Source organism: Camponotus floridanus, unplaced genomic scaffold (assembly GCF_003227725.1).
Source record: "Camponotus floridanus strain SB8 unplaced genomic scaffold, Cflo_v7.5 scaffold1, whole genome shotgun sequence".
NCBI lineage: Eukaryota > Metazoa > Arthropoda > Insecta > Hymenoptera > Formicidae > Camponotus > Camponotus floridanus.
Window position 1 is genome coordinate 7,679,794 of NW_020229214.1, and position 26,090 is coordinate 7,705,883.

Genomic DNA, 26,090 nt, shown 5'->3' on the forward strand with positions numbered 1-26,090 from the left:
TTTAAACAATAATTTTTTTCATTTTTATTTTATTTCAAACAATTAGCTAATATAATCAACTAGTTAATTAGTATAATCATTAATTATCCAAATTAATAATGAACAATTAATGTTAACGAAGTATTTGCTTTTTACATACTGTTATATAAACTTTGTTCTAAGTTTTGTTCCAAACTTATTAAAGATTCTTTTTTGGATAGTAGTTATTATTATGTATCAAATCTACATTATTTTCGTTTAGATTATTACGTCATTATATTAATAAATTGGAAAATATATTCTTAGAGATAAAATATGTTACCGATTATTACCGCGGCACGTGTCCTACTCAATAAAGTATAAAAGATTTAGTCTTAAGCCTCAAATTAAACTCGAGTGGGAGCTCTGATAATTAGTGCGGCTTATAATCAAATTTATCTTTCATCGACTATGTTACTTTATCGCAATTTAGCCGTACTTCAATGATAACTAAGGGAGTGAATTTTATATATTACATAAAAGTTATTTTTTTCTTTTGAATAAAATTTGATTAAAATTTAATTAATTGCTCTAGTAACATTCAAATCATACATAATATACTTTTTCGTCAGCGCACATTTTGATCACGACACGATTCCGTAACAATTCTTCCTCTAATCACAATGATTGATCCACATCAATCTGTGTACTTATACGTATACGGTTCTCATATAAGTATTGTGTCAAGGCAAATCGAGAGAACCAAAGGCACAAAAGTAAGCCGACAACACGAGAGGATAAGCATCTGCGGCATGTGAGTGTGCACATGTGTACGTATGTGTGTGTGTGTGTGTGTGTGTGTGTGTGTGTGTGCATCTGAATAAGAATAGCCGTAAAATCGTTTCCGTTTCCCCTTCTTTCTCGCCGCCGACCATGTGAGTCCCAACGTTGGGTTTGGTAGGCGAACGGGAGTCTTCATAGTGACGGGCCGGTGATGGTATGTTTGTGACGCGGTCCCAACTGACGGCTTCATATGCTCCCTTTTCTTACCGCCAGACGTATCCAACAGGATCAACCGACTTCTCTCTGTGACACGGTCGCCGTCCGAATCTCTCGATCGGAATCGTTTATCTCGTGTCGATGTTTCAACTAACTGGTGCGTGTTTCTTTATATTGGTCATAGTGCGAGTCTTAAACAGTACGTGAATTCCACGTAAACTAATCATACAACCGGCAGTGTTACATTTGCCTTTGTTCTTGATACCGCTGATGACGATCGCAAAGTGGCAGCATTTTCCCTTCTATGAAATCAAGAGTGTGCTGATTTGGTGATGATCTATTTATCAATATTTATTTATATCGCAAAGAAATACAGTCAGCATTGAGTGAATTATTAAGTGGGTTATTAGTGCGCGATTTAAGAAAAAAGTAATTAAAATCTTGTCATCCTTTCATTTATAATTATATTTTATGCTTCAGGTAAAATCATGAGAGAAAAATATTCTCTTTGAGATAATTATTTATTATTAGTAACTCTTTCTCTTTTATCTTTTCATCGATATTCGATAAATTTATATCATCGTAGCAATCTTATCACAATATATATGACACATCTATATGATTAGAGTACAAATATTAGTATTTAAAATGTATAATCTACTAAAAGCATTACATTTTATTTTCGAATAACATTCAAGACAAGAATTTGAGAACACAGACGTCACGAGTCGTAAATGTTCAAGGATAAAATATCAAAAATATTAGATATAAATATACATGAAATATATTTTCGAGACAAAACATGATAGTTGAAAAAGAAAAATAAAGTGGAAAAATGCAGAATTTTGAAACCTCCAATAAATTCTCTATGATTGTTTTATATATATGATGTATATATGATGTGATACATTCCATTAAGACTGTTTTTTTATGAACATCATTTCACATATGTTTATATATAATATTATATAAAAAAATCAAAAGATGCAGAATATGTTTTTTCCTTTTATACATATTTAAACCGTTTGTAATCTTTTCATTTTTTATTATCATAATATCAGTTCTCTTCTCTTTTATTTTTTACTAAAGATGGGTTAAAAAAAAGATTGAAACAATTAATGACAAAGAATGAACAATTAATCGTTGACAATCAACAATTAACAATTGACCATTTGACAGTTAAAGAAGGATTTTTAAAAAGCACAATTAATTTGCGCCTTAATTGTGCTTGGCTCTCATTAGTCTATTTAAATTTATTTATTTAATAATATTAGATCCTTTTGTTATTTACTTGCTATTTATAAAATGACAAATTTAAATTTTTTTGGACCAACGTGTATATTTTATCTTTAAATATAGAAGCTAAAAATGAGTAAAATATATATAAAAAATGTAATGCAATGCAATTGTAATTATCTTAAGATATAAAAAAATGCTTAAGATATAAAAATTGTAATTATCTTAAGATATAAAAAAATGCAGAATCATATCAGGAATAATGTTAAGATGTTTCGTGAGAAGTGAAAGTTGTCTCCCGTTAGATCATCTTGTCGAAATTTAACAGCATTCGACTTTTACTTTTTATCTCCAATAATTTGATAGTTTAAGAAACAGTGATTTTAATATTTTAATATAATAGTTTAGACATCTGGTGAAAGTCATATGAAAATTACTTAATAATTTATAATTTATGTTAGCAACGCAATCGCTTCATAATTTCAAGTGGCGCAGTAGGTCACAATTGAGGAGATCAACGTCCTCTCTGGAGAATAATTCTGTGTCTGATATATAGACACTATCTGCATCTTTCATTTAATTATAACGCCTTCAATAATCATTGACCGTTTAATTAATCGGCGATAATAAAAAAAAAACGCTCAGAGAAGTGACAGAAATGATTTAGCGGAAAGTTTAGAGATAATGTAAGAATAACGTTAAAGAGGAAATAGCTTTAAGGTCGCATTGGAAGGTGAATTGGCTGAATTGGAGTACTAAATTGTTGTAATTGGGAGTAAGCTTAAATAGCTCATCTCTAGAATATATTTAATCAAAATATATGAAGAAAAATATGAGAGTGTAAATTGAATTTGTTAACTGCAATATTTTATCTGAACTGTAAATCTTGGAGTTTATAATAAATCTTACGAGGAAACTTAAACTGACTGGTATCTGTTTGTAATTCATGCCATAATTTAAATTTATGCAAAATACAAACTATAGGAGATAATTCAATGCAGGATGAACTGGGATTCATTAATATGGTCATAAAAGCGCGAAAATTCTATTGAGCATTGATTCTAAGATAAGAGATGTTATATAAGACATATTCGTAAAATATTATCGCAGCACTGTGCACTTGTCATCGGTTCGACATATTTTATTCTAATATTTGACGTCAATCACAGTTTTAATTTATAATTTTCAACATCTAGTCAAATTCGGTTGAAAGAACGATTTATCGCGACATATGCGCTTAATTTACAGAGAGATTTATTTTTTTCCTTCAATTTTTTGTATACTCGGTTTTAGTTTATCGATGATATTTTTAATATAATATTAATAGTCGATATGAAACTGAAAACATGTTTTTCATTTTTAGCTCTTTTGAACTTCCTACGCATTCAAATGATAGATTATGTAAAGGAGGTTTTTATTTTGAGAGAAAAACACACACACTCTCTCTCTCTGTAAAAAATAGAATATTTAGGAATATTTAATTTAGACACACACACACATACATATATCCCAAGTCAAAATTTAAAATCTACTATGAACCTCATACATGGTCATTTGTGCTTTCGATAATACTTGACCTAATTCTATCTTGAGTTTGCTAATATCTTCTTTCGCCTCTGTTTAATCTTGTGGTCCTACAGACTTTCTATTTATCGATGTTCTATTTATCTATTTATCGATGATGGATATATAATTCTTCTATTTTCATTCTTACAATTCCTACCTCTTTATCTCTTTTGAATCTTCAAATTTTATTGATATTTCGAGCAGCAATAAAAATACATGTATTAATACTCGATTTACAAATCAAAAATAATTTTTTATTATTTCAGACTAATGCAATTAATGTTAAAATAATAAAATGGACAATATACGTTAAAAATATATTTTATTGCAGTTGTTTTCGGTTGATAGGTATTCCTACGTACATTTGATTATCGATCTTCATACGCAAATACATTTTAAAGTTTCAATAGAAATAGCTATAAAGTTACCTGTTTTGTAACATTTTTATAAAAAAAGTTAATATCGATTGTATAAAAAAAATTAATATCGATTGTATTATAATTATCACAAACAACCAATGCATTATTAATCATAATTTTTTGTGCAGTCACGTAATGTCTTTCTTTGTGTTCACATTGACAGAGTTCTTTATTGCAATTCTGATGAATAGTTTTAATAAAGCATTGAATTGCTGCTGATACTCATTATTTACGTATATGCACAACAAAAGATTCAGTCTGTAATCTGCTGAAATATACTTTACACATTTGTGACTTATGTAACTAATCATTTTTTAATCTAATAGTGCTATCATATGAAACAGTATTGTATTCTATATTTTATTATGTCGTATATTCTAGCTATAATTTGAATTGATTATTTAATATTCCATACGCTCTACTTGTATTTAATACATATCTTTCCAATAAGTTATGTAATTTATTTAATTATAGATAGAGTATATATACAATAAATAAATATTATATTTTTTAATATTTGCTTTTCACACATAATCTATCTAATTAAGCAAATTATATAATTAATACATTGTTTAATTGAAATCATGATGCACATTAAATGCAAATAGAATATAAGAAATAATGAAATATTAAATAATTTCTAATATTCATTTCAGAAATGTTTATAGCACAGAATTTAGAGCCTTTTTAGAAGTTCTTAGTACTCTTTTGATTTTTCACATGGAAAAAACGGAAATAAGAAACAATTTGTAACAACAAAGAACGGCAATAGCCAAATGTAATGTGTGCATTATAAAAGCTTACATTGGTTCTCCAAATTCAATACAACTAATCAATATTCTATAATCTAGAATAAAAATTTCGACTCGGGATATATATTATTCTCACGGAAGTTTTCTGAGAATCTTTGAAATAAAAGAGTTAACATTTCACATGCAGTGCCTATTAGTCGACTATATATAAGGAAAAGAAAATACATTGTATAGAAGAAACAGTTAATTATTTCTTCTCTAATTAACGTTATGAAACTTCATATGCCTTCCGTATAGTATATCCGTATAGTATTTCCGTATAGTATATTTCCCAAGTGAACTTATTCTTAACGTAAACTAAATGTTTAACTAGTGCATATCGCTTTTATATTTTATCAGTAAGTAATTTTGCTTTTACATTTTATCAGTAACCAATTTTGTATTATTATATGCTCGATAAGGCATCATTTTATATTTTCATATATGCTAATTCACCATGGTTTTAACTACTTCAATTCAACTATAAAATATGCGACCACATATGTAAGCGAAATTTAAGGTATTACAAAAAAATTTATGCCGATTTCTTCATTTTCTCTGAATTTCTTTTGAAATTCAAAATAATGAAAGTAAGAATTTAATAAATAAATGAGTGCTAGAGATAAAATATTTGTAGCTGTAAAATAAAATTTGTACATATATTTCGCGCGAGATATTGGATCAGGAAGATAAAATAAAGAATTTATGATTAACATTACATTGAAAAATGATATTGCCATTACATGATTGTCAAGATTCTGACAATTATTTAAGAAAAGAGAATAATGAAAATTTCAATAGATGACAAATACTCCAACACACACGTAATTGTGTGATACATCTATATCAAAATGTACGCAGATAAAATTCTACGAATTTTCCACGCATATTCGACATATTTATAAACACATATTTTCCGAGGCATGTGTGACGCTCATTAAAACACATAGGGAATACTGATCTCATTCCTATATATACTCTTATAAATGTGCCTTGTGTATTACTCATAAAGCGCATTACATATATACCTTGTTATCGATAACACACTCGTTTACAGCAACTAACATATCGCACGTGTCATACAAGGTTCGATCTTAATAATATATATGCTTATTACTTTTTTTCAAAACAACAGGAAAGATAACAATTAGTCACTCCTCATTTTTATATATTTGTAGAATTGTGTGTTTCTTGTAGGCGTTTGTGTAATATTTTCTATATAATATATGAACATTTTATTGTTTTCGGAATTGACAGTTTATTGACCGATATTATTTGTGAGATCATCTCTTAAAATATTCTCGAGAAATACTCTCTCAAGAATACTCTCTTCAAATGTCAAATAGAGGGAATATGTAGTAGAACGGAATTCTAAATTCTATAATAAACTTGTGTGCATCTTTTTATATATTTTTAAATAGTAGTTTTCTCGTAAAAATGATTTTTATTACAGGTAACAGCAGCGTTATAAATTAAGCCTTAAAAAGTGAAGTCACGTAACGTTAAATTTATTCGTGAAAGTTTTATTTATGTTTTCTTCTTTTTTCATCGTCAAATACCACAGATCAGTGAAAGTCGTTTCGCATTGCCACTGATTGTCCTTGAACCGTGATGCTGTTTCAATATCCTTCTCTTCTCATTTTAATTAGCGATTGATGAAATGTGCGTAACTAGCGAGAATAATAAATACATTGACATACTTGAATTAGTTAATTACTCACATAAAATATCGAATATCGATATTTCACGTTTTCTCTGTGTATATATGTGCATAGTAATTATTTCTGATAATTATATTTAATAATTATCTCTGAAATAACACGATGAGCTTATCACAATATTTTCCAATAATACACATAATGTTTCAACTGAATTCTCGTAACATAATAAATCGATTTAGTGTAAGATCTTTCTCATACGATTTCCTAGAACAGTTATCGCACACGACAGAAATATGCAATTAAAAATTCTTATCTGCAATAATGACACACATTTTACTCGGATATCGTGTATATTTTGACAAAAGAAATATCTTGATTGTAAGGAACGATTGTTTGTTGATTGTGAACGATAAAGTTCAAATATTATCGCTGATAAAATTCTCAATCATTCGAGAGAAGTATTGAGTTACTTGTTCATTTCGTTCTCTTCTTTCAGTCCGATCAGCCAAGAGGCTCACAAAGCTGAATGGATTCTTTGGTGCCGTTGCTTCTAAAAATTCGGGGTTTATTTACATTATGGCTCCTCTTGCTGCTATCACCCGCCATTCTTGCCTCTTACAGTATTGGTGTCGGAAGAGCTGACAGCACAGGACCTACAGCAGAAATTGTTTTTGTTAGTATATTTTAAAGTAACAGAATTAAATCTTGAATAAGAATAAAGGAAAAATTTATTTTAATGAAATAATCTTTCTTCCTTTCTTCTTCTGATATTTCATAATGGGAAATAAAATATTACAAAATATATTTAAACTATTATTAAGGATAAAGATGACAATATATATTCATTAAGTTAAATTGAGAAAATAAAGAAAAACAAGCGATAATGAAAATAAAACAAATAGATCGAATAGCTGTTACATATACGTTTCAGATGGGATATGCGAAAATGGATCAGAAAGGAAATGGTCTGCACCTCCGGACGTTTTCCAGAGCTTTCATAATTGATGATGGTGAGGAAAGATTCGTATTTGTGAGTGTGGACAGCGCGATGATAGGCAACGACATCCGACAGGAGGTATCATCTTTATCATATTTATTACATTTTCTTTATCATATTTATGTACATCATATTTGTTTTTGATCATATGATATTATAATAGAAATGTTCCATTTCTAATACATTAATTTTATATATGAATAAAAGTGAATGAAAGAGCTGAATATTTAATATTTCTGATATTTAATATTTCTGAATATTAATATTTTTTTAGCAATTTTTATTTTATTTGTCAGAAGCATATAACGTATAAGTATCTGTTAATTTATTTTTTTATTTCCGCATATTATATAGTACAAAAATCAAGTATTGTTCATCTTTCGACGCATCTAATTGCATATAAATAAATACGCAATTTATGTTTCACGAAAACATGCGGTTTTATTGCAAAACAATTGTTATCATATGATATTAATCGCGATTTTTTATCGCCGCAGGTATTGCGCAAATTGCAGATCCAATTTGGTAACATGTACACGGAGAGGAACGTGATGATTAGCAGCACACATACACACTCGAGTCCGGGTGGTTTCATGCTCGACGTGCTCTTCGATCTGACCACATTCGGCTTCGTCAGGGAGTCGTTCGACGCTATCGTCAATGGCATAACGAAGGTGAATCGATGCGCAAACAATGATTGCACGGGCGATTCGCTTGATTAAAGACAATAACAGATAATGATCGATATTTATTTCGACATTGCAGAGCATCGAACGTGCTCACGATGCCGTTGTACCTGGGAGGATTCACATTATTCACGGTCAAGTTTTAGACGCCAATATTAATAGGAGCCCGCAGGCGTATCGTAACAATCCGAAATCAGAAAGAGATAAGTAAGTGATAAAATGATTGCAATTATTTCAAAGGATGAACAAAGATTTTTAATAAAACATCTTAATGAGAACATCGATAAAAGTATCCTCTATTTTTAAAGAGCCAAGAAAATGTATGTTCATTCATAAATTTCTCCAAATTCTTAATTAAACATATGTAGAGACGGATAATCGCATACACATGCTATCTGCTAATTAATTTCAAGCGATGCAAAGTCTTTTAATACAAAAAGATTATTATATAATTATTACGGATAATATTACGATTACGAGAATATATTATGCAATCATTATGATTGTAGATATAGCAATATGTTCGGATAACGAGCGATTAATTCAAGCTGCAATTGCTTAGTAAGGGGATTGCAAAGTGCATTAGCCATACATTGAATATTCGAGCTATAATTCTCAGAATACTCAGAGCATTCGTGTTTATTGCGTGTCACACCATGTACAACATATGTATGTCGACACGTTTGCGAACCATGTAAGCGCTTGCATTCTCGGAAATGTAATATGCGGACGTCCGCTTATTGACAGATTCTGTTTCAATAAATTGATCCTTTGAAATATTTGTCGTCGGTAATGCGCTTTTTGGAAGAAGCATGAAAGATTAATATTTTTTATTCTGTTACCAGATACGAGTATGACGTCGACAAAATACTAACACAGATGCAATTTATTGGAGCCGACGATAAGCCCCTCGGTGTTGTAAATTGGTTTGCCGTACATCCGACTAGCATGAACAATACCAATCGCCTGGTCTCCAGCGACAACATGGGCTATGCATCAATTCTCTTTGAGAAAATGATGAATAATAATACCGTGATCGGCAAGGTAAGTCTCTGTTAACGGATAGACATCGCGACGGTATCATTATTGACACTATACACAATACGAGAATTATATTGGCAGTCTGTATATAGAAAGCGCGTCAGTAATATATATATACAGAGTGTCTTAAAGAAAATTGTTGAATCCATAATCATTTTTAATTACATATCAGAGAGCGAGGAAGGTAAAACATTTTTTAATAGTAAGTATTTTTATTTTATTTACATTAAGAACAAAATTGGAGATACTTTTGTCATTAATAAACATTTATAAAATATGCCAAATATTGATGTAATCTTTTTCAGGAACGTTAAAGAATTTTATTTATTTTATATAATATCTCATTTTTAAAATGTTATTTATTACGAAAGAGATTTGATTCCTGTTTCAATTCTGATGGTACTTGGAAATATATATCAATATCTTATACAGGATGATTCAAAAGATAATATATAAACTTAAGGATGTTTTGTATCTATTTTCAAAATATTGAGAATTTAATGAAAATTGTACAGAATGTCCTTACATATGTTTAGAATCTTCAGTACAATTTTTAAATCGAGTCACTAAAGCGTTCACAAGTTATAAGAATTTTAATTTGCACCGAATTAATATGTGTTCTTATGGAAAACGTATAACTACGTCGATTCAAATGACAAAAACACGTGGAAATAATATTCAGAATTTGTTTAAAATTTGCAAAAGTTTAGATACAGAGGAAATATTTGGTCAAATAATATTATACAAGTACTACCTGGTTAAAAAGATATTAAATATAATTTAATGAAGTTAGCCATGTATCTGTCACAAGCGAAATTCTCTGCCAAAAATTAATCATTTTAATTAACAAAATTCGGAATATTTCAGTAAAAACGCATTAAATATTAAAAAATACATCTCTGCACTGTAGTTAAGATCAAATTGTAATATTCCACACAATTTCTCATACTCAAAATACACCATAAGTGGATATTTGTCAATATTGATTTTCAGCTACTTTTTGCTAGGATTGTACATACAAAATATCCTTAAGGAAAATATAGAATATAACAATTTTTGAATAAATCATCTCCGAATTTTGAATCAATAAAGTACAAGCCTGCGAGAGTCAGAAACTAGATTACGGACTGTCAATGAAATAATTTATACTAAAATTATAAGTGGACAAAGATTACATGAACTTAATAAATGTAATATTACGAAAAATGTTTAAATTGGATAGCAATCACCTTATGTAATGCCGGCATTTTATCTTTGATCGAAACTCTGATGCACTCTTTTAAATATACTGCAAGTATATGCTAGATCATGATCACGATCAGATGCTGCATTTTGAGTATTCTGAATAAATATGTTTCTATGTCATCTACAATCAACTCATACTATATTCGTAATTAACAACTTTGCAAAGTACGATTACATATACACTGTAGTTCCTTCAAAGTTTTGCGCTGACTCAAGGGATCACGGTTCTTATTTAAAAGTTTTTTCCGATCCGTTCACGCTCTTTAAATTTATTCAATCTTTTTAATCATCCTGTATATATCGATTATCGAATTTGCATTTTTTATAAACATTTATTAAATAATAAAAATATCTTTAATTCATAAAACTGCCAAATGTTCTCAATTAGAAGATATTTTACTTTCTGTACATCGTATTTTTGCATTTAAAAAAGTAATGGAATAATTTCATAAATTTCCATGAGACACTCTGTATTATGAATATTGTGTAAAATTTATAATAAAAAAAATGTATGCGTTTGTGGCAGATCTTAATGAGATTCGTGCGAAATTAAATACATGAATGACGTTTAGATAAATGTGCACACTTATAAATTTTGCAGGTCGCGTGCAGATAGTAGTTTACGAGCTTCTCTGTTCTTTTTCTCTATGTACATAGATGATTGCATGCTTCCGCTATTATTATCTTCTTTTTTTGCTATCAAACTGATTCCATTCGTCTTTCTTGTTATATTGGCAATGCATACTCTGCTTGTTTTTCTCTGTTTTCTCTCTTTTTTTACTTGACATTATTAATCTTTAAATGCTGCGTAATTTGCTGAGTAATTTGCATTTACATTTCAAACATTAATCGGAGTTTTAATAAAAATTCTCGTATTGTTCGATGATAAATTGCAAAAATATGAACCATTGTAATGCAAGCTGCTTATTTCATATAAGCGTATTACGAAACTATGAATTTATTTTATACGGCATTATACGAAATCCTACCGAAATAAGAGTTAACGTTACTTTATTTTCATTAGAAGTATAAACTGGATCTCCCATTGCGTGGTATAATTAAGTTAAATAAACAGGGGTAAACAGTATAGTGATTGGCCACTTAAGCAAGATCGCAAAACAAAAATTGAATTATTAACCTGAATTTAATAATTTAGAAAATAAAATTACTACTAATAGTTGTAAAAAATAATAATGATTCATAATAAAATAAAATTCATCATAAAAATTTAAGAATTAATAAAAATTATGTAAAAAAACACTTATCCTATCAAAAAAGATAGTCATTGGCCATATTAACATAGTTATTGTCTAACAGTTTGACAGTGATTGGCCTCTATCCATGCAAGAATGAGTACATAATTAAATAGTGACAAAGACATTATTTGGCATCAAAAAACTAAAATTATTAAATTAATATATATTTTATTACATATATTTAACATAAGAGATAAACATTATTATTAATTGTATATTAATTATTATATATTAATTATAATATAAACAAGAGAAACAAATTTTGTTTAACAAGTATTATTTTTAACTAGACGAACTTTTTTTGGAAATATTTCATTTTTCAAAATTTTTGGTTTTAAAATTGCCTGATCTTTTTTTTTCTTTGTTCTTTTTGGTTTTTCATCAGTATTTTCTTTGTCAATTTTTTCTTTTAACTTTTTGTGACATCATTTTTTTTTCCTGTTGTTTTTGTAATCTTGCTAATTTTTTTTGTTCTTTTAATTTTTTAGCAAGTTTTTTCTTTTCTAATATGGTTACAGCTGAAAAATATATCTTTTTAGTAATAACAAATATAACTTACTGTCTTATCTGTCACTCGATGTAAGAGGCCAATAACTGTCACATAGTTTCCATAACCACAAAACAATAATTGGCCGAATGGCCAATTACTGTTGTAAAACGTCAATCGTATATTAGTCGTTGGGATAACATAATTTTTAAAATATGTATGTTATTTTCACCGATATGAATTTTTTTTACAAAATTTAAACTTTATTAATGTATGTCTATTACGAAAACAAAAATTATATGTCATAAAAACATTAAAAAATTTGCAAATTGTTGGTTCCACTCTTACGGTTTTTTGATTGAATGGCGACAATTTTCAAGTATGTTACCAAAGTCATTTTAATCATTATTTATATAAATTGTAATATATAGAAAATAATTAAATATTAATTGTATTTGAAGCAGAATAATGTATTAAATATTTTTTTATTTGTAATTAAAAACATTTTAATAGTATTTCCTTTTAATCTTTAATTTTTTTAAATGTGCCCAATCATTGTAGAGTGGCTAATAACTGTACTGTTTATCCCTATACTTACAACATTATTATAGCGACACATTCATTTTTCATACTTACACGTGTTGTTTATGAAAGTTCTTTTTTTTCAAACATTTATATGAAAAGATTATAGAAATTAGTTGATTTGATTTAAATAATAACATTTATTACAATAATAAAAATAATTCGGTGTATTCACAAAATATCTTTGCTTAGGGTCAGTTTGTGGCAGCCTTCGCCTCGACCAATCTCGGTGATGTGTCGCCAAACACACGCGGTCCCAAATGTGAATTCTCTGGAAAAAACTGTTCCGATCAGTATACATGTCCCGGAATAAAGGAAAAGTGCTTCGCTTCCGGTCCTGGCAAGAATATGTTCGAGAGTACGAGCATCATCGCTCACAAGATTTACCAGGAGGCCGCGGTAAGTAACGCCATTCTTACCATTTTCATCCCCCATATCTCTTCGCTCGTTTATTCACAACATATAAAAGTATACACCAATAAAATATCATTAATCATTTCAAATGCAACGATTTTAAATGCAACGATATTCTGCGTTATGTCGAGTATTTCCGAAAGTGACTCGCTTTATCCGCTTTAAAAAGGCGAGCAAAAAAATTCGATGATTTCTTCAACTGCGGTTTTTTCCGCTATAGCTCACGTATCGCTTGTAAAGGGAATGTTAATTGAACATAAAAATCGATTAGCAATGCTATATATAGCGTGAAAATGAAGTATAATTGGAAAGCGTGAATTCTTCACAGGATTTTATGGCAGCGCAAGTTCAAGCGCTTCGACAAAAAGGTAGAAACTGAATGTATTATTGCTCGGATCGGGCTTTATTTATTTGCGCACTGCCTCCCACGTATGTGTGTATGGTTAATTACGTCTAGTGAAACTTATTAGCCGCTCAAACGAAGCCACCGACGCATCGAGATAGTAGATCAAGTGAATTAAATAACTTTATGCGCCCAATGTGATCCATTAAGAGTGATACGCTAATTATGAATGAGCGCTGCGAGACATTGGCACTGAAAGTATTGCAGCATTAACTCATTAAAGACCGCAACACTAAAATGTACAAAAGAGGGAATTTTAATTACCTAAAATAATTATTTTTTTATTTCCTAAAAATCTTAAATTAATAATTGTAGCTGTTAAATATAATTGATAATTTAATATTTTACTTACCAATTTTTCTATATGATTAATAAGAAAAATTTAATGATGGAAAGATACGAAACTGCTGGCGTCTTTTTCTTCGTTATTATTAAGTCAGCACGGTTGAGGATGAGGAGAGAAGAATCTTTTTCATAATTTTTTTTGAAATTAATTATAATAACGCATCCTTTTGTTATTTTTAAAATTATAATGATGTATTAGTATGATGTTATAGGAGAGATAAAAACAAAACTGCTTATACATTACTGAGTAAATAATTTAAAAGTTATGAAAAACAGAGATGCTTACATCTCATTAAGATTTCTTTGAAAGATTACACATTACCTAGTTATCATCAAGTTTCTCTTCACTGAATAGAAGTTGAATAATAGCAAGCTAATTGCAAATTCAATATCCAACGAGAAATAATCTCGATTGTGACGGAAAATAATATTCTTTTGCTACATAAATACAAATAAAGCTAAATAAGATGCGAGGAATCTAAATTCATCGTCTATCTATTTTCATTTCAACACAAATCAATTTTACATAATTGTATCATTATCATTATTATTATTTTTTATACAAGTTTTCCTTTCTCTTTGAATTTTTTTATATTATATTTTATGCATATAAAGTTACAAAAAGGAAACTTAATAACTACTTTTTGTATTTTTAAGAAAATTTGTTTTGTAATCTATTAATGTTGCTTGTATAATTTTTGCATATATTTAACTATGAATACTTAATTTCTCTTTTTGTTTTATTTTAATTTAGCGTTAAACTTTTCAGCTCCGTGAAATAAACCAAACAACTTTAAAATTTGACTTTAAAATGCAACTTTAAAATTTGAAATTCAGATCGCCACATATATTTTGAGTTGTAAAAATTCTCATACGTATAAGGTAGCAATAATTTATACATCCTTGCTATTACTTTTGATATACTACAGATCTGTAGTATATTTCAGTTGTACGATATACCTTAAATTGAACGCAAAAAAGGCATTTCGAGGATAGATGAAATTTATGTTATTACATCATGCTGTCATCATAAATATAAATCGATACCTCAGACAAGCGCGGTTACAATTCGATTCCAATATCAAATAATCCTCTTTTCAAGGGGCGCAAGTCAGGTTACAATTCGATTCCAATATCAAATAATTCTCTTTTCAAGGAGCGAATTTCAGGTGGAATGTAAAATAAATAGGTAGAAAACTACATTTCTGTTATCCATGGAAATAATCGGATTACTCGTGTTGGCCTAAGTTAAGCAATTAGACGCCTCTTGAAATAGAGCATCGAGTAATAAAATTAAGACAGGATACATTTATTTCGACACAAGACAAGATGAAATGCAGCAGAGGGGTTGATATTTTTCAGTGTAATCTCAATTATTAACTATGTAGAGAACTCGCAGTTGATTAGAAACGTAATCCTAGACGATCCCTTTAGAAACTATCTTTATATTTAAGAATAGACGAACCCAAATGTTCATTTTTTTTTTCTTTTTCTTTGCTATCGTGAATCACAATATTCAACCAATTAAACGTAGCCCAATTGAACGTAGTTCGCTGTCGCATTGACTAGCAGACTGGTTATCGGCTAATGTTCCTCAGCGAAACGCCCGATTCGACGCTATTTACACGTTACAGTGGCCGAGCCGTTAATAATGCTTCTCGTAGTCGTAGCTGTTGTAGTGCGCGGGCGAGACGTACTTGACAATCGGCACCGGCTTCACCGGGTGAATCGCCGGTCCCACCTTCTTCACGATGGCGTTAAACCCATTGTGATCATCCGCCGTATACTCGACGATACGCACACTTCCGTCAGGCTCGTTGACGCTGTACGAGCCATGAACGACATCGCCGTCTCGCACCTCGTGCTGCGTCTTCACATCACCGGTGTGAGGATCGTGCACTCCATAATTGAACGTGTATCTCGGATGCGACTGCAACAATACAACAACAATGCGATGTATAGCGAGAGTTTACGATAAGAAATATTCTGTCTTGTCTGGCGCAAGTCTTTAGCTACTTAATTCCTTGATCTCGCGTTACTTGAATAGGGAAGTTTTTAGGAATTTATATTTTCGGATCTGTTATGTGGTCGTACGGCTTGTATGAACTAATGGCAAACAATTTTGATTTTCTAGTCGCGGAACATGCATAGAATTGAATTTTGTAATGTGTGAACAGAAAAGCTGTCGCGCAATATTACCGTTCAAGTGCCACTACCAGACAATTAACATGGCGAGAAAGCGACAACAATAAGCGTCGCGGAAATAGACTCGACAATGAGATACGAGGAAATACTGTCGTCAGACGCCTCTTTTCAGAGACAGGAATCTAAATTAACATACGCGCCCCAGGTGGCCTGGAAACACATCTTTCCGCTCATAAAATACCGAACGTCACGAGACCAGAAACAGCTTGACACTTTTCAGGAAGCCGTGCGTGCGAGAATTTATATTAAACGCTAATTAACAAGTTGAAAGCTGTCGAAGGGAAATTTATGCAAGAGAAATACACATAGGTATTTTTCCTGAAAAATCCAGATAAGCTAGTTGCAATAATTCCGTTGTAATCAAATTCATTCTTAAAAAAACTTGTAGAAAGTTTTGAAGAATCTTTCAAAGAAATCTCTTGAAAGATGCACGAAACATCGTGGGATTTTGACGAAAATCGTTGCATGGTTTCGCGCGTACAATAACCGAGTATCAAAGTATGAATATCAATGCAGCGCTTGTGAAAGCATAAAAGAGAAGTACTCACGTAGTAGTCATGCTCCTGCTCGACGTGTTTATAGTCGTGCAATTCGTGGTCCAGGGATGCATCCACGTGCAAGGGCGCAGCGGACACCGAGTGCACCGGGACGGCGACTGTCGGCAGAACTTTGTATGCAGTGGATCCTACGTATTCATCGGCGATATCGCTGTAATCGCTGTAGGAGAGGCCATGGCCGTTGTAACCGCTGAGAACAACCGCGTTAGCGCACGCCAACGCGGCGCAGAGGATAGACACCGTCTGAAAGTCGCAATACGCGATCGTAAATTTCTTCTGTGAGAAAACGACATTGTTAACAAAGTTACGCCAAGTTGTGTCAAGGATCCTACAGTCTGTGTCCTCAATCTTCTTTTTTTTCTCTTTTCCTTCCTCACAATAATACTTTTTCGATATTTTTCGATCGCGTCTTACGCACGGAATAAGGGTGTAACGAACACAATTGAATCCCTCTCTGTGCACTATAGGCGATTTTCATCAGTCGAATGTGAAATCCCGATTGAAGTCGGATTTGTCATCGGATTTGATTTTTCTGGGAAAGTCTCTGGGAACACGACGCTTCCCGGATTTTGATGTTTTGTTACGTCTTTGGAATATTAGGAGCCCTCGTTAACGTAAAGACCATCCTTTTCACTTTCACGCCGACCTTGTTACCCGGAGGCCAGGAGGCCTAGATCGTAAGTCAATACAACATCGCGGAAGTGGTTAAGGATCTGACTTCCTTGTTCCATCGCGATGAAAATGATACATTACGAATAAAAGGTTCATTACGCCCTCGGCAAGAATATTCATGCCTGAGAAAGCTAGCGTGAATTCTCGACACTTAAAGTAAACTGAAGAATCGAGAGGAAACGAAGAAGAGATTGAAATTCTGATACATGATTAGAAAACTGAAAATTTGAATACTAGATATGTAATAGCAAAAATTTTTTAAGCACATTATTTTAAAGATGTACATTATCAGCAACATTTAGGCCGATATTCATAATCCGGTCTTACATTTAAGATCATCTTAAGCTCTCATTCCACCAATCAATGGTTGCATTGTAGCTATTTGATTGGTTGAATAAGTTCTTAAGATGATCTTAAATGTAAGATCGGACTATGAATACCGACCTTAGTAAATTAAATGTTGCATTTAAAATTGCACAAATAGATTATTTATTAAATAAGCGAATATTCTTTTTAAATAAAAAGTTAAAGAAAAGTTTAATATTGGAAAAAATATTAATATTACAAAAAATTCTGAGGATTAGGTAGAATGCTTTACGACACTTCAAATTACACACAAAAATTTCTAAAATTATAAAAATTTTTAAATTATATAAAAATTAATTATTAAAATAAATTAATAAATTATAAAAGTTTTAGAGAAACAATAATTTAGTGTCCAATATTTAATGTAACAAGAAAATGACTTACCAAGTAATTTCATGTGAAAATTGAAATTGAAAATTCTTTTACTTATACGATCATTATAAATACTATTATGGAAATCATTTTGCTTGAGCCATTTAGTTTTATATAACTATAATATTAAAAAAGTAATTAAAAATTGTGAAATTAATTATTAAATATGTATAAATAAAAAATATCTCATTTAGCTTTATCAAAATCTATATTATTGATTTTATCTTGATATAATAACAAAAATATTTTTGATTAAAACAAACATATTTTTAATTATTGTATTATATAGTTTGTAACTCTGAGAAGAACAAATAAATTACTACTGCTATTACTATTTTTAATTAATATTTTTAATTAACTAAATTAATTTTTAATTAAAAATATTTTTAATTAAATATTTTAAATTAAAGCTTAAGGGGATGATTTTATAATGTCTTATACATCATCAATTTAGTCAAAAAAATTGCAATAATCTTTCATACTCTTTTGGCTCAAAAGAATCGAAAAAAGATAGATAAATGTCTATCTAGCTCTCGCATAATATTCGGAGCAAGATTACGAATATTCCAGCGAGCGAAAAAAGAGAGAGATATAAGGGAATCCATGATAAATGCCGTCAAAAGCAGCTCTCGAGCGTGGCCGATAGAAAAAAACGAGGCACACACACACACACACACTCGCACACAGAGATTCAACCATCCACCCGTTCATACCGCACCCCCGTGTCGCGTGGAACTTTTCTCTCTGTACCTTCAGCATGATGTGTTTCCACGTTTCCGCTTACACCACGTTTTACTATATGCGAGACCGTCGAGTCGCGAAGTCACTGATAGCATTATTCCCAGACGATGGGCTTATATTCATCTCCCACCTCACACGGTGGTTCCGTTCCGGGCAAAAGCTCTCGGCCTCGGATCCACCACTCTTCAAGTTGGTCTACCGTACCCTCTCCGGATCTTTTTGTCTGTATGTATCAGAAAACGCACACGGCGCGATCTCCACGTGGTGAAATGCGTTAATAAGGCCCATTTGTGCGAAAATCTCGAAAGGGATTCAATCATCTAATATTCGGTTCAACGAAACGTATGAAAGATTAACAACTATTGTTAATATAACGGGGAGACTAAGTACTAAAGATTAATAGCTATTGTGCAAAGGGATAGAATCTGCTCGCTTATTGAATTGAACGGGATGGATGGGATAGAGTCACTTGTTCCTCGCGCTCACGGACGTCACTCGTGCGAATCCTGAGGTTAGCCATTAAAGATGTAGCAGATTGATTCGACCGTCAGAGGCGATTATGTTGAAAGGATAGGAGAGGTAATCGCCGGCGGATAAACCTTATTTCTCGACTTGTTCGCGTTGTTAGCTGTGTGTTTAGGCATAATTCATTCCAATGAATTCCGAAACGGCGGAAGACAGTCAAGTGAACGTGAAATTGAATGGGAATCAATTTGAGAATGAATGCGAGCGTTAAATGATTCGGTATCTTTTATCGTCAATCTGATGAAAACATGTATTTGCATTTAATTATGTTAACCGCGTTATATTAAGCTTGTGCATTTCATGAATAATAATTTGCGAAGCAAAAGATTCTCTCTCAATAATATTGGCTAAAATTATAATTTACATTCAAATATTTATATTCGAAGGTCTATGTTTGGCTTGAAAAAAAAAAGAGAGAAATTCAATCCTTTTTCCTAATTTAAAAAATACAGACGTAAAAAGTATCTTTGGTATTAATGGAATGAAAGGAAAATTTTTAAGTAAACCAAATTTTATAATATATTTAACTAAACTTTTCCAGTGAGCTCCGCATAACTGTTTGCATAATAAAAATTTAAATTCGTAATTTCGCGAAAGGAATTAGAATTTTCGTCTTAAATTTGCGAAATTAATCATGTTTACTTTTTATATCCCTTTATTACTCGATTTAATTACAACTTTAAGGGTTACAGAAGGAATATCCAATTTCTTATGCATCATTGTTTCTCGGCGTATAAATTACATCATATTTTTCTCTTTTAGCGTAATAGAAGCGAACGCTCTCTCTTTCACTTCTCTGTTCAAATTAATACCATTCTTTTTTTGTGAAATTGCCTACACATTTTTTCTCCGCGACACACGCATAATTAATACAGAGAAATTTACGCCGAATTCTATTGGCCGAAATAAAACCGGAATACGTATTACAGAATACTCTGAGAAAAAGCGATGTATTCTTTGATTACGAAAAACTTGTTGCCACTTGTGTTTATTCTAACAGAATTTGTGCAATTTTTGTAAGATTTTTACGAAATTCAAGATTAATAGCTGCGTGCTTATAAGAAACGTAATAATTAGCTTTAAAATATTTTTTTATATATAGATTTTGCTCTATACGATGTTCCTTATTTAAAAACTGCGATATAGAAAAAAATTTAGAATATTATTTTTTGATGAAATAACATTCTTAAAAAGGAAATGTCCCAATTCTTGTAAGTTTCGGTCGGCAAAGGCGTGGTAGCTTCTGGTCTATTCCTCACTTACGCAATTCTCGACAAAGCCTGTTTGTTTTCGCAATGAGTAATGCTATTTCTTGCACGTAAAGTAAGGTACACATCACCATCGTTCCGTGAACGCAACTAGCTTTAAAAAAAAAAGGATCGGTCCCGCCCGAATGATTACCGGGCGACCTATCTGGATCAAGATCATAAGCGACAAAACCTTTCGATCTCAGTCCGAATTCTTTTGTTGCGCACATTTACGTAATATTAAGTCGGACGCTATTGTTCAATGTTTTCCTGAGATTGCGTGAGTCCATTATTTTCATGTGATATGTCGTCATCGAAATTTATTACTTTAATAATTGTATATATGTGTATAATGCGTTTTTATGATCGCTCGCGATGATAACGAATTGGGCTGATCGATCACCTAAAACTTCATCATTTATTCTTTTCTTAGCTTTCGCAAACTTATATTTTCGTAACAAATTTTTTTTATAAAAATAAATTTATCCAAGAAAATTATAATATATTGTATACATATATATGTATTATAATCAACTTACTAAAATACATACACGTCGAATAACAGAAAACATTACGAATTGTACTGATTGTAAGATACATACGCAAATGTCTTCTGTTACCCGATCTGCCTTGCATTTATCATGCAGGTTGGATCTATGTAATGCTATCTACACTGAGAAAAATGAGAGAAATGTCTGATGGAAAGGTAACGAACGGATATTATACCCATCACTTTAATCGGATATCTGATCGGAAAATTCCGAATTTTGAACTTTCTGATCAGATATCTGATCGGTTTCTTTTTTTTTCGATTAAAGTGATCGATATAATATCCGTTCGTTACCTTTTCACCGGTTTTTTTTTCTCAGTGTATATAATCTATGAGCTAAATCATCCGATCGTTGTCATGTTCGCTTTCGCCACCGACCGAGGCACGAAATCGCGCTCCAAATTTAGATTTTTGTACAGACGCGACACAGATGCGTCTAACTCTCTTCTAACTCTCTTCTCTTTTCTTCTTTTTATTGTTCTGACCAATGACATTGTCTGCTGGACGAATAGTTGAAGGTTACCCGCTTCCGCGGATGATTTCGTTAACCGTCGAGATATCGTCGCTTTCTTTCGAGAGGCTCCATGAACCGGGCCCGTTTCTTACGCAGTCGCTTATTACTCGACAGGACGATTGTGGCAACAGAATTTCATAAGGGAATCTGGTGCCACGCTGAGTTAAGTTCGGTCATCTACTTGGGCGACTGTCGAGAGAGCGACGATAACGACGATGACGACAATGAAGTAGATTTTCACAGATAATTTATTCTCCGAGTGGTTTACCTAATGCTCTTTCCGTACCTATGATACTTGAGGAGATAAATGAAATCACAGTCAAAATAATTCGTACAAGAAATATTTTACTAAAAATTATTTTCTACCTAGATAATTTTGTGATAAAATAAAAAAGAAAATTTCACATAAAATATAAATTAATATATGAAATATGTTACATATAATCTGTGGTTTTTTACAAAAAATTTATTATCTTTAACGATCTACACAATCTTAATTTTATTCTCTTATGTCGTAATATATTTTCCATTTCCGATTCATTTCGAAAGAGCAAAAACTAGTATGCAAGAAACGACGATGGAACCTCGATGAGATCAATCCGCTTATCCCTGGTCGCGTAATATGTGCCAGCATCCGCTCGTTAATCACAAGTGAGTGAATTATGCAATCGTGTCCTTTGTGGACTCCAATTTAGATGACAAAATGGGGCATGATCATTGACACGTAACAAGAGAGATAGACTTGTCTAAGGGTCGTAACGATAAACAGATATATTGCCATGATCCTTCCTCAGCCTCTGTAATTCAAGATATTATTTGTCTGTTCACAAGAAGCACTTGTGGAAAAATTTTTTTGTAAAAAGACTATCTTCAAACTTTATAGATTTACTGCGTCAATAGATTCAGCAAATAATTTGACTACTCAATCTTCATTTATGTGAAGTTTTATTCTTACGCAAAAAAACGTGTTTGCGAATCAGTTAAAAATTTATATTTACATTTTTGCAAACGTATGTCAAGATTTTCACCGTAATAAACAAATCCAAAATGGTGTTATATGAATACGTGCGTTTTTCAGGTTTCAGTTCAGCTGCGCAAATATATATTATATATATATGTACATAGGATTAGTAAAATCTATCTATTTCTTTTTTTCACTGTCAGTCATGCAATTCAATTTCTGCTTTTGCAATTGGCAGGATATCACAAAAAATGAAAAAATACGTTTATAGAAGAAAATTTTTAAAGTTTCTATTAAAATATAAAATGTGAAACTAGATCTACAGAAGAAAATTTTTAAAACGTCTATTAAAGCAGAAAATGTAACTTTTTGTGACACTGTGCACGAGCAAAACTGAAACATTGTAAAACATGAAATGTTGTCCTTTTTAGCTTTATATTTAATCAAAATTTGTAACACATGCATAATATTAAATTATTACATAATATTAAATTAACTTGATATTTAGTTTTATATTTAATCAAAATTTGTAACACATAATGCATAATATTAAATTATTACATAATATTATATTATTAAATTAACTTGATATTAAATATCATGTAATATCTTTATTTTTCACTCTACTTTTTTCTCCACTTCTTTCTAACAGAAATTTGACAAATGTCATTTTTACATGAATAGATAGAAGATTGTAGCAATATATTTCCATTTTCTCGTTAATATTCAATCGTAGGAATTTTTGGGCAAATGCCACACATGATTGTGATTATTTATCTCCCTCAAATTCTCTCTCAATTCTTTAGGAAAAAGAATAGAATCACGTTCGTCACGCGACAGTCCTGCGACAGCAAATATGTTCTTGGAAATATTCGTCTCTTCGAAAGATAGATTTTTTAGTGAGTCTATTTTGTCATCGGTAAAGTCTAACATTCCATTCCACGACCTGGAAGAGATCTACAAACCGTCTCTGTTACGATTCTAATAACCGTGAAGTCGTGAAAGGTTTATTCGTGACCGTAATGCCAAAGAGCTCGGCAGATACACTCGATGATACGTGAATAAATGTACTGTAGACTGTAATGGAGTGAATGGCACCCTTATTATGTGCCTTATTATGTATATAATGGCAACTTGGAGAAATATAGCGCAATATAAAATTGAGAAACGTCGTATTGACAGAGACTTTCTATCAAATTAAGTCCCAGAGTTCGTTAAATTTAAGATTAGGCTCAGGGTTGAGCCTGTCGGTTAAAGCATTAAGTTCTTTTATACAACACATGGATTGTCTTGAGAGATAAAATAAGAAAAGATAGATAAGACAGAGATAGATGAAAATTAAATTTCAGGCAACGTTGGATCAGTCTTAATTAAACCTTATCAGCTGAAGCAAAAGGGTCAAAATCTGTTTCTACCCGTTGAATCGTCAAGTGACGAGTCACTCCCATATCTCGGTTTAGTTTATTACTCAAACACCGGTTAATCTCTCCCTCCCGTTTTATCGAAGCCAATTTGCACGCGGAGGATCCCTTTTGACTTGTCGCGACTCTGTATACAAAGAACCCTCGAACTCGATCTCCCCTTTTCACTTGCTCTCCTCCTGTCATGTCAATTCCATGGCGTGGCCCCGCGATACGTGACGCAACTTATTGTTTACGAGGCGCATTTCAATACAATCGTGTGAGAAACGTGCGCGCTCGCGCACCAACGAAACGTGGGGAAGAAATGTCTCGACGTATCCTTGGCACACCCCGAACTTATTGGCATCTGCTGAGACCGCTTTCGACTCGCAAAGCGAGTCCTTCTTGTTCCGGCTACTCAAGGATTTTTCTCGCGTATGTAGCGATCCATCATCCACCCACTGACATCGCGATTTTATTGACATTCCTTGCAATTATTCGAGCTACTAACACTCTCCTCCGAACTTCTCGTAATCTTCTTACGGTACACGATAATTCCGGCGAAACTGCTCTGTGTGTTATCTAAATGGCTCGCAATAAAACCTGTTATTCAAGATGCGCCTTCCGGTCGTTCAGTTGTAAATTAAATTTCGTAGCTGACTAGAATGCGTTTTAAAGACAGAAATTTAATTCCGAAACTTAATAAATAATTCAAGGGAAAATGTACGGACAACTTTTGCATTAATTTAATACTTCAATGATATGAAACTTTCAAGGATACACGCGACATTTTTTATATCACAAAGTTATTAAATGTTAGTTATTAGACGTTTCCTCACCTTGAAGTAAATGAATTTATTCTATAATGTAACGGAGCAATAACCAACTTCCAACATACGAACAACGCAATAATTTACGTGCATCCGATAACGCTGCATGACATTGGAGCATCGGTAGATTTTCCACGCGGTTAAGCACGAGGCGCGATACAATGGAAGCCGCTAATAGTATAAAATGATAAGTCTAACATAAGACGCCGATCGGCTAATTATCCCGGTTTCCGTAGCGGCTTTAGCTGCATTTCGGAATTCGCAGACAATGACGATAGCTTGAATGGAGTCCCGACTTGAATGGAACATGTCGCGAAGGACTAAATGCAAACAATTTACATCCTCTCTCCGCGGTAATTAAATTTGTGCAACCCATCGGAGATTTAAAATACAAGCGTACTCTTCTCTGTCCGTCCAGCTTGCATTAAGGATGTTTTGTATGTACAATCCCAGCAAAAAGTAGCTGAAAATCAATACTGACAAATATCCACTTTTGGTGTATTTTGAAAAATTATGTGGAATATTACAATTTGATCTTAACTACGATGCAGAGATGTATTTTGTAATATTTATTGCGTTTTTACTGAAATATTCCGAATTTTGTTAATTGAAATGATTAACTTTTGGCAGAGAATTTCGCCTTGTGACAGATACATGGCTAGCTTCATTGAATTATATTTAATATCTTTTTAACCAGGTAGTATTTGTTTAATATTATTTGACCAAATATTTCCTCTGTATCTAAACTTTTGCAAATTTTAAATAAATTCTGAATATTATTTCCATGTGTTTTTGTCATTTGAATCAACATCGTTATACGTTTCCCATAAGAACACATGTTAATTCGGTGCAAATTAAAATCCTTACAACTTGTAAACGCTTTAATGAATCGATTTAAAAATTGCACTGAAGATTCTAAACATATGTAAGGACATTCTGTACAATTTTCATTAAATTCTCAATATTTTAAAAATAGGTACAAAACATCCTTAATTACATATATAATTGAAACATTATATAATTTTCTCGCGATAGTCGAACAGTTCATAGCGACATGTGGGGCG

The 26,090-nt window shown here is 31.6% G+C and overlaps 2 protein-coding genes across 4 annotated transcripts in view; one reads left to right on the top strand and one right to left on the bottom strand.

Annotated features, from left to right (window-relative positions):
• The first annotated feature begins 916 nt into the window (after positions 1 to 916).
• The window catches only part of LOC105251318 (neutral ceramidase), a 41,594-nt gene continuing 16,420 nt past the window's right edge, over positions 917 to 26,090 (top strand). The window contains exons 1-7 of one of the 3 annotated variants that reach the window (XM_011258020.3): positions 917 to 1,286; positions 7,127 to 7,303; positions 7,562 to 7,705; positions 8,125 to 8,301; positions 8,393 to 8,520; positions 9,159 to 9,357; positions 13,117 to 13,323. In XM_011258020.3, coding sequence (XP_011256322.1) covers positions 7,157 to 7,303; positions 7,562 to 7,705; positions 8,125 to 8,301; positions 8,393 to 8,520; positions 9,159 to 9,357; positions 13,117 to 13,323 — 1,002 coding nt within the window. In that variant the 5' untranslated portion in view covers positions 917 to 1,286; positions 7,127 to 7,156. Of the gene's footprint in view, positions 1,287 to 1,312; positions 1,387 to 7,126; positions 7,304 to 7,561; positions 7,706 to 8,124; positions 8,302 to 8,392; positions 8,521 to 9,158; positions 9,358 to 13,116; positions 13,324 to 26,090 lie in introns of those variants that run through there. The other 2 variants (XM_011258019.3, XM_011258021.3) reach the window with 2 other exon arrangements.
• On the bottom strand, positions 15,285 to 19,108 carry LOC105251317 (cuticle protein 7). The gene is made up of 3 exons (XM_011258018.3): positions 19,009 to 19,108; positions 16,840 to 17,091; positions 15,285 to 16,016 (listed from the first exon to the last, which is right to left on the bottom strand). Exons 1-3 carry the CDS (start codon positions 19,015 to 19,017, stop codon positions 15,732 to 15,734), a joined length of 546 nt encoding a protein of 181 aa, XP_011256320.1. The 5' UTR covers positions 19,018 to 19,108; the 3' UTR covers positions 15,285 to 15,731.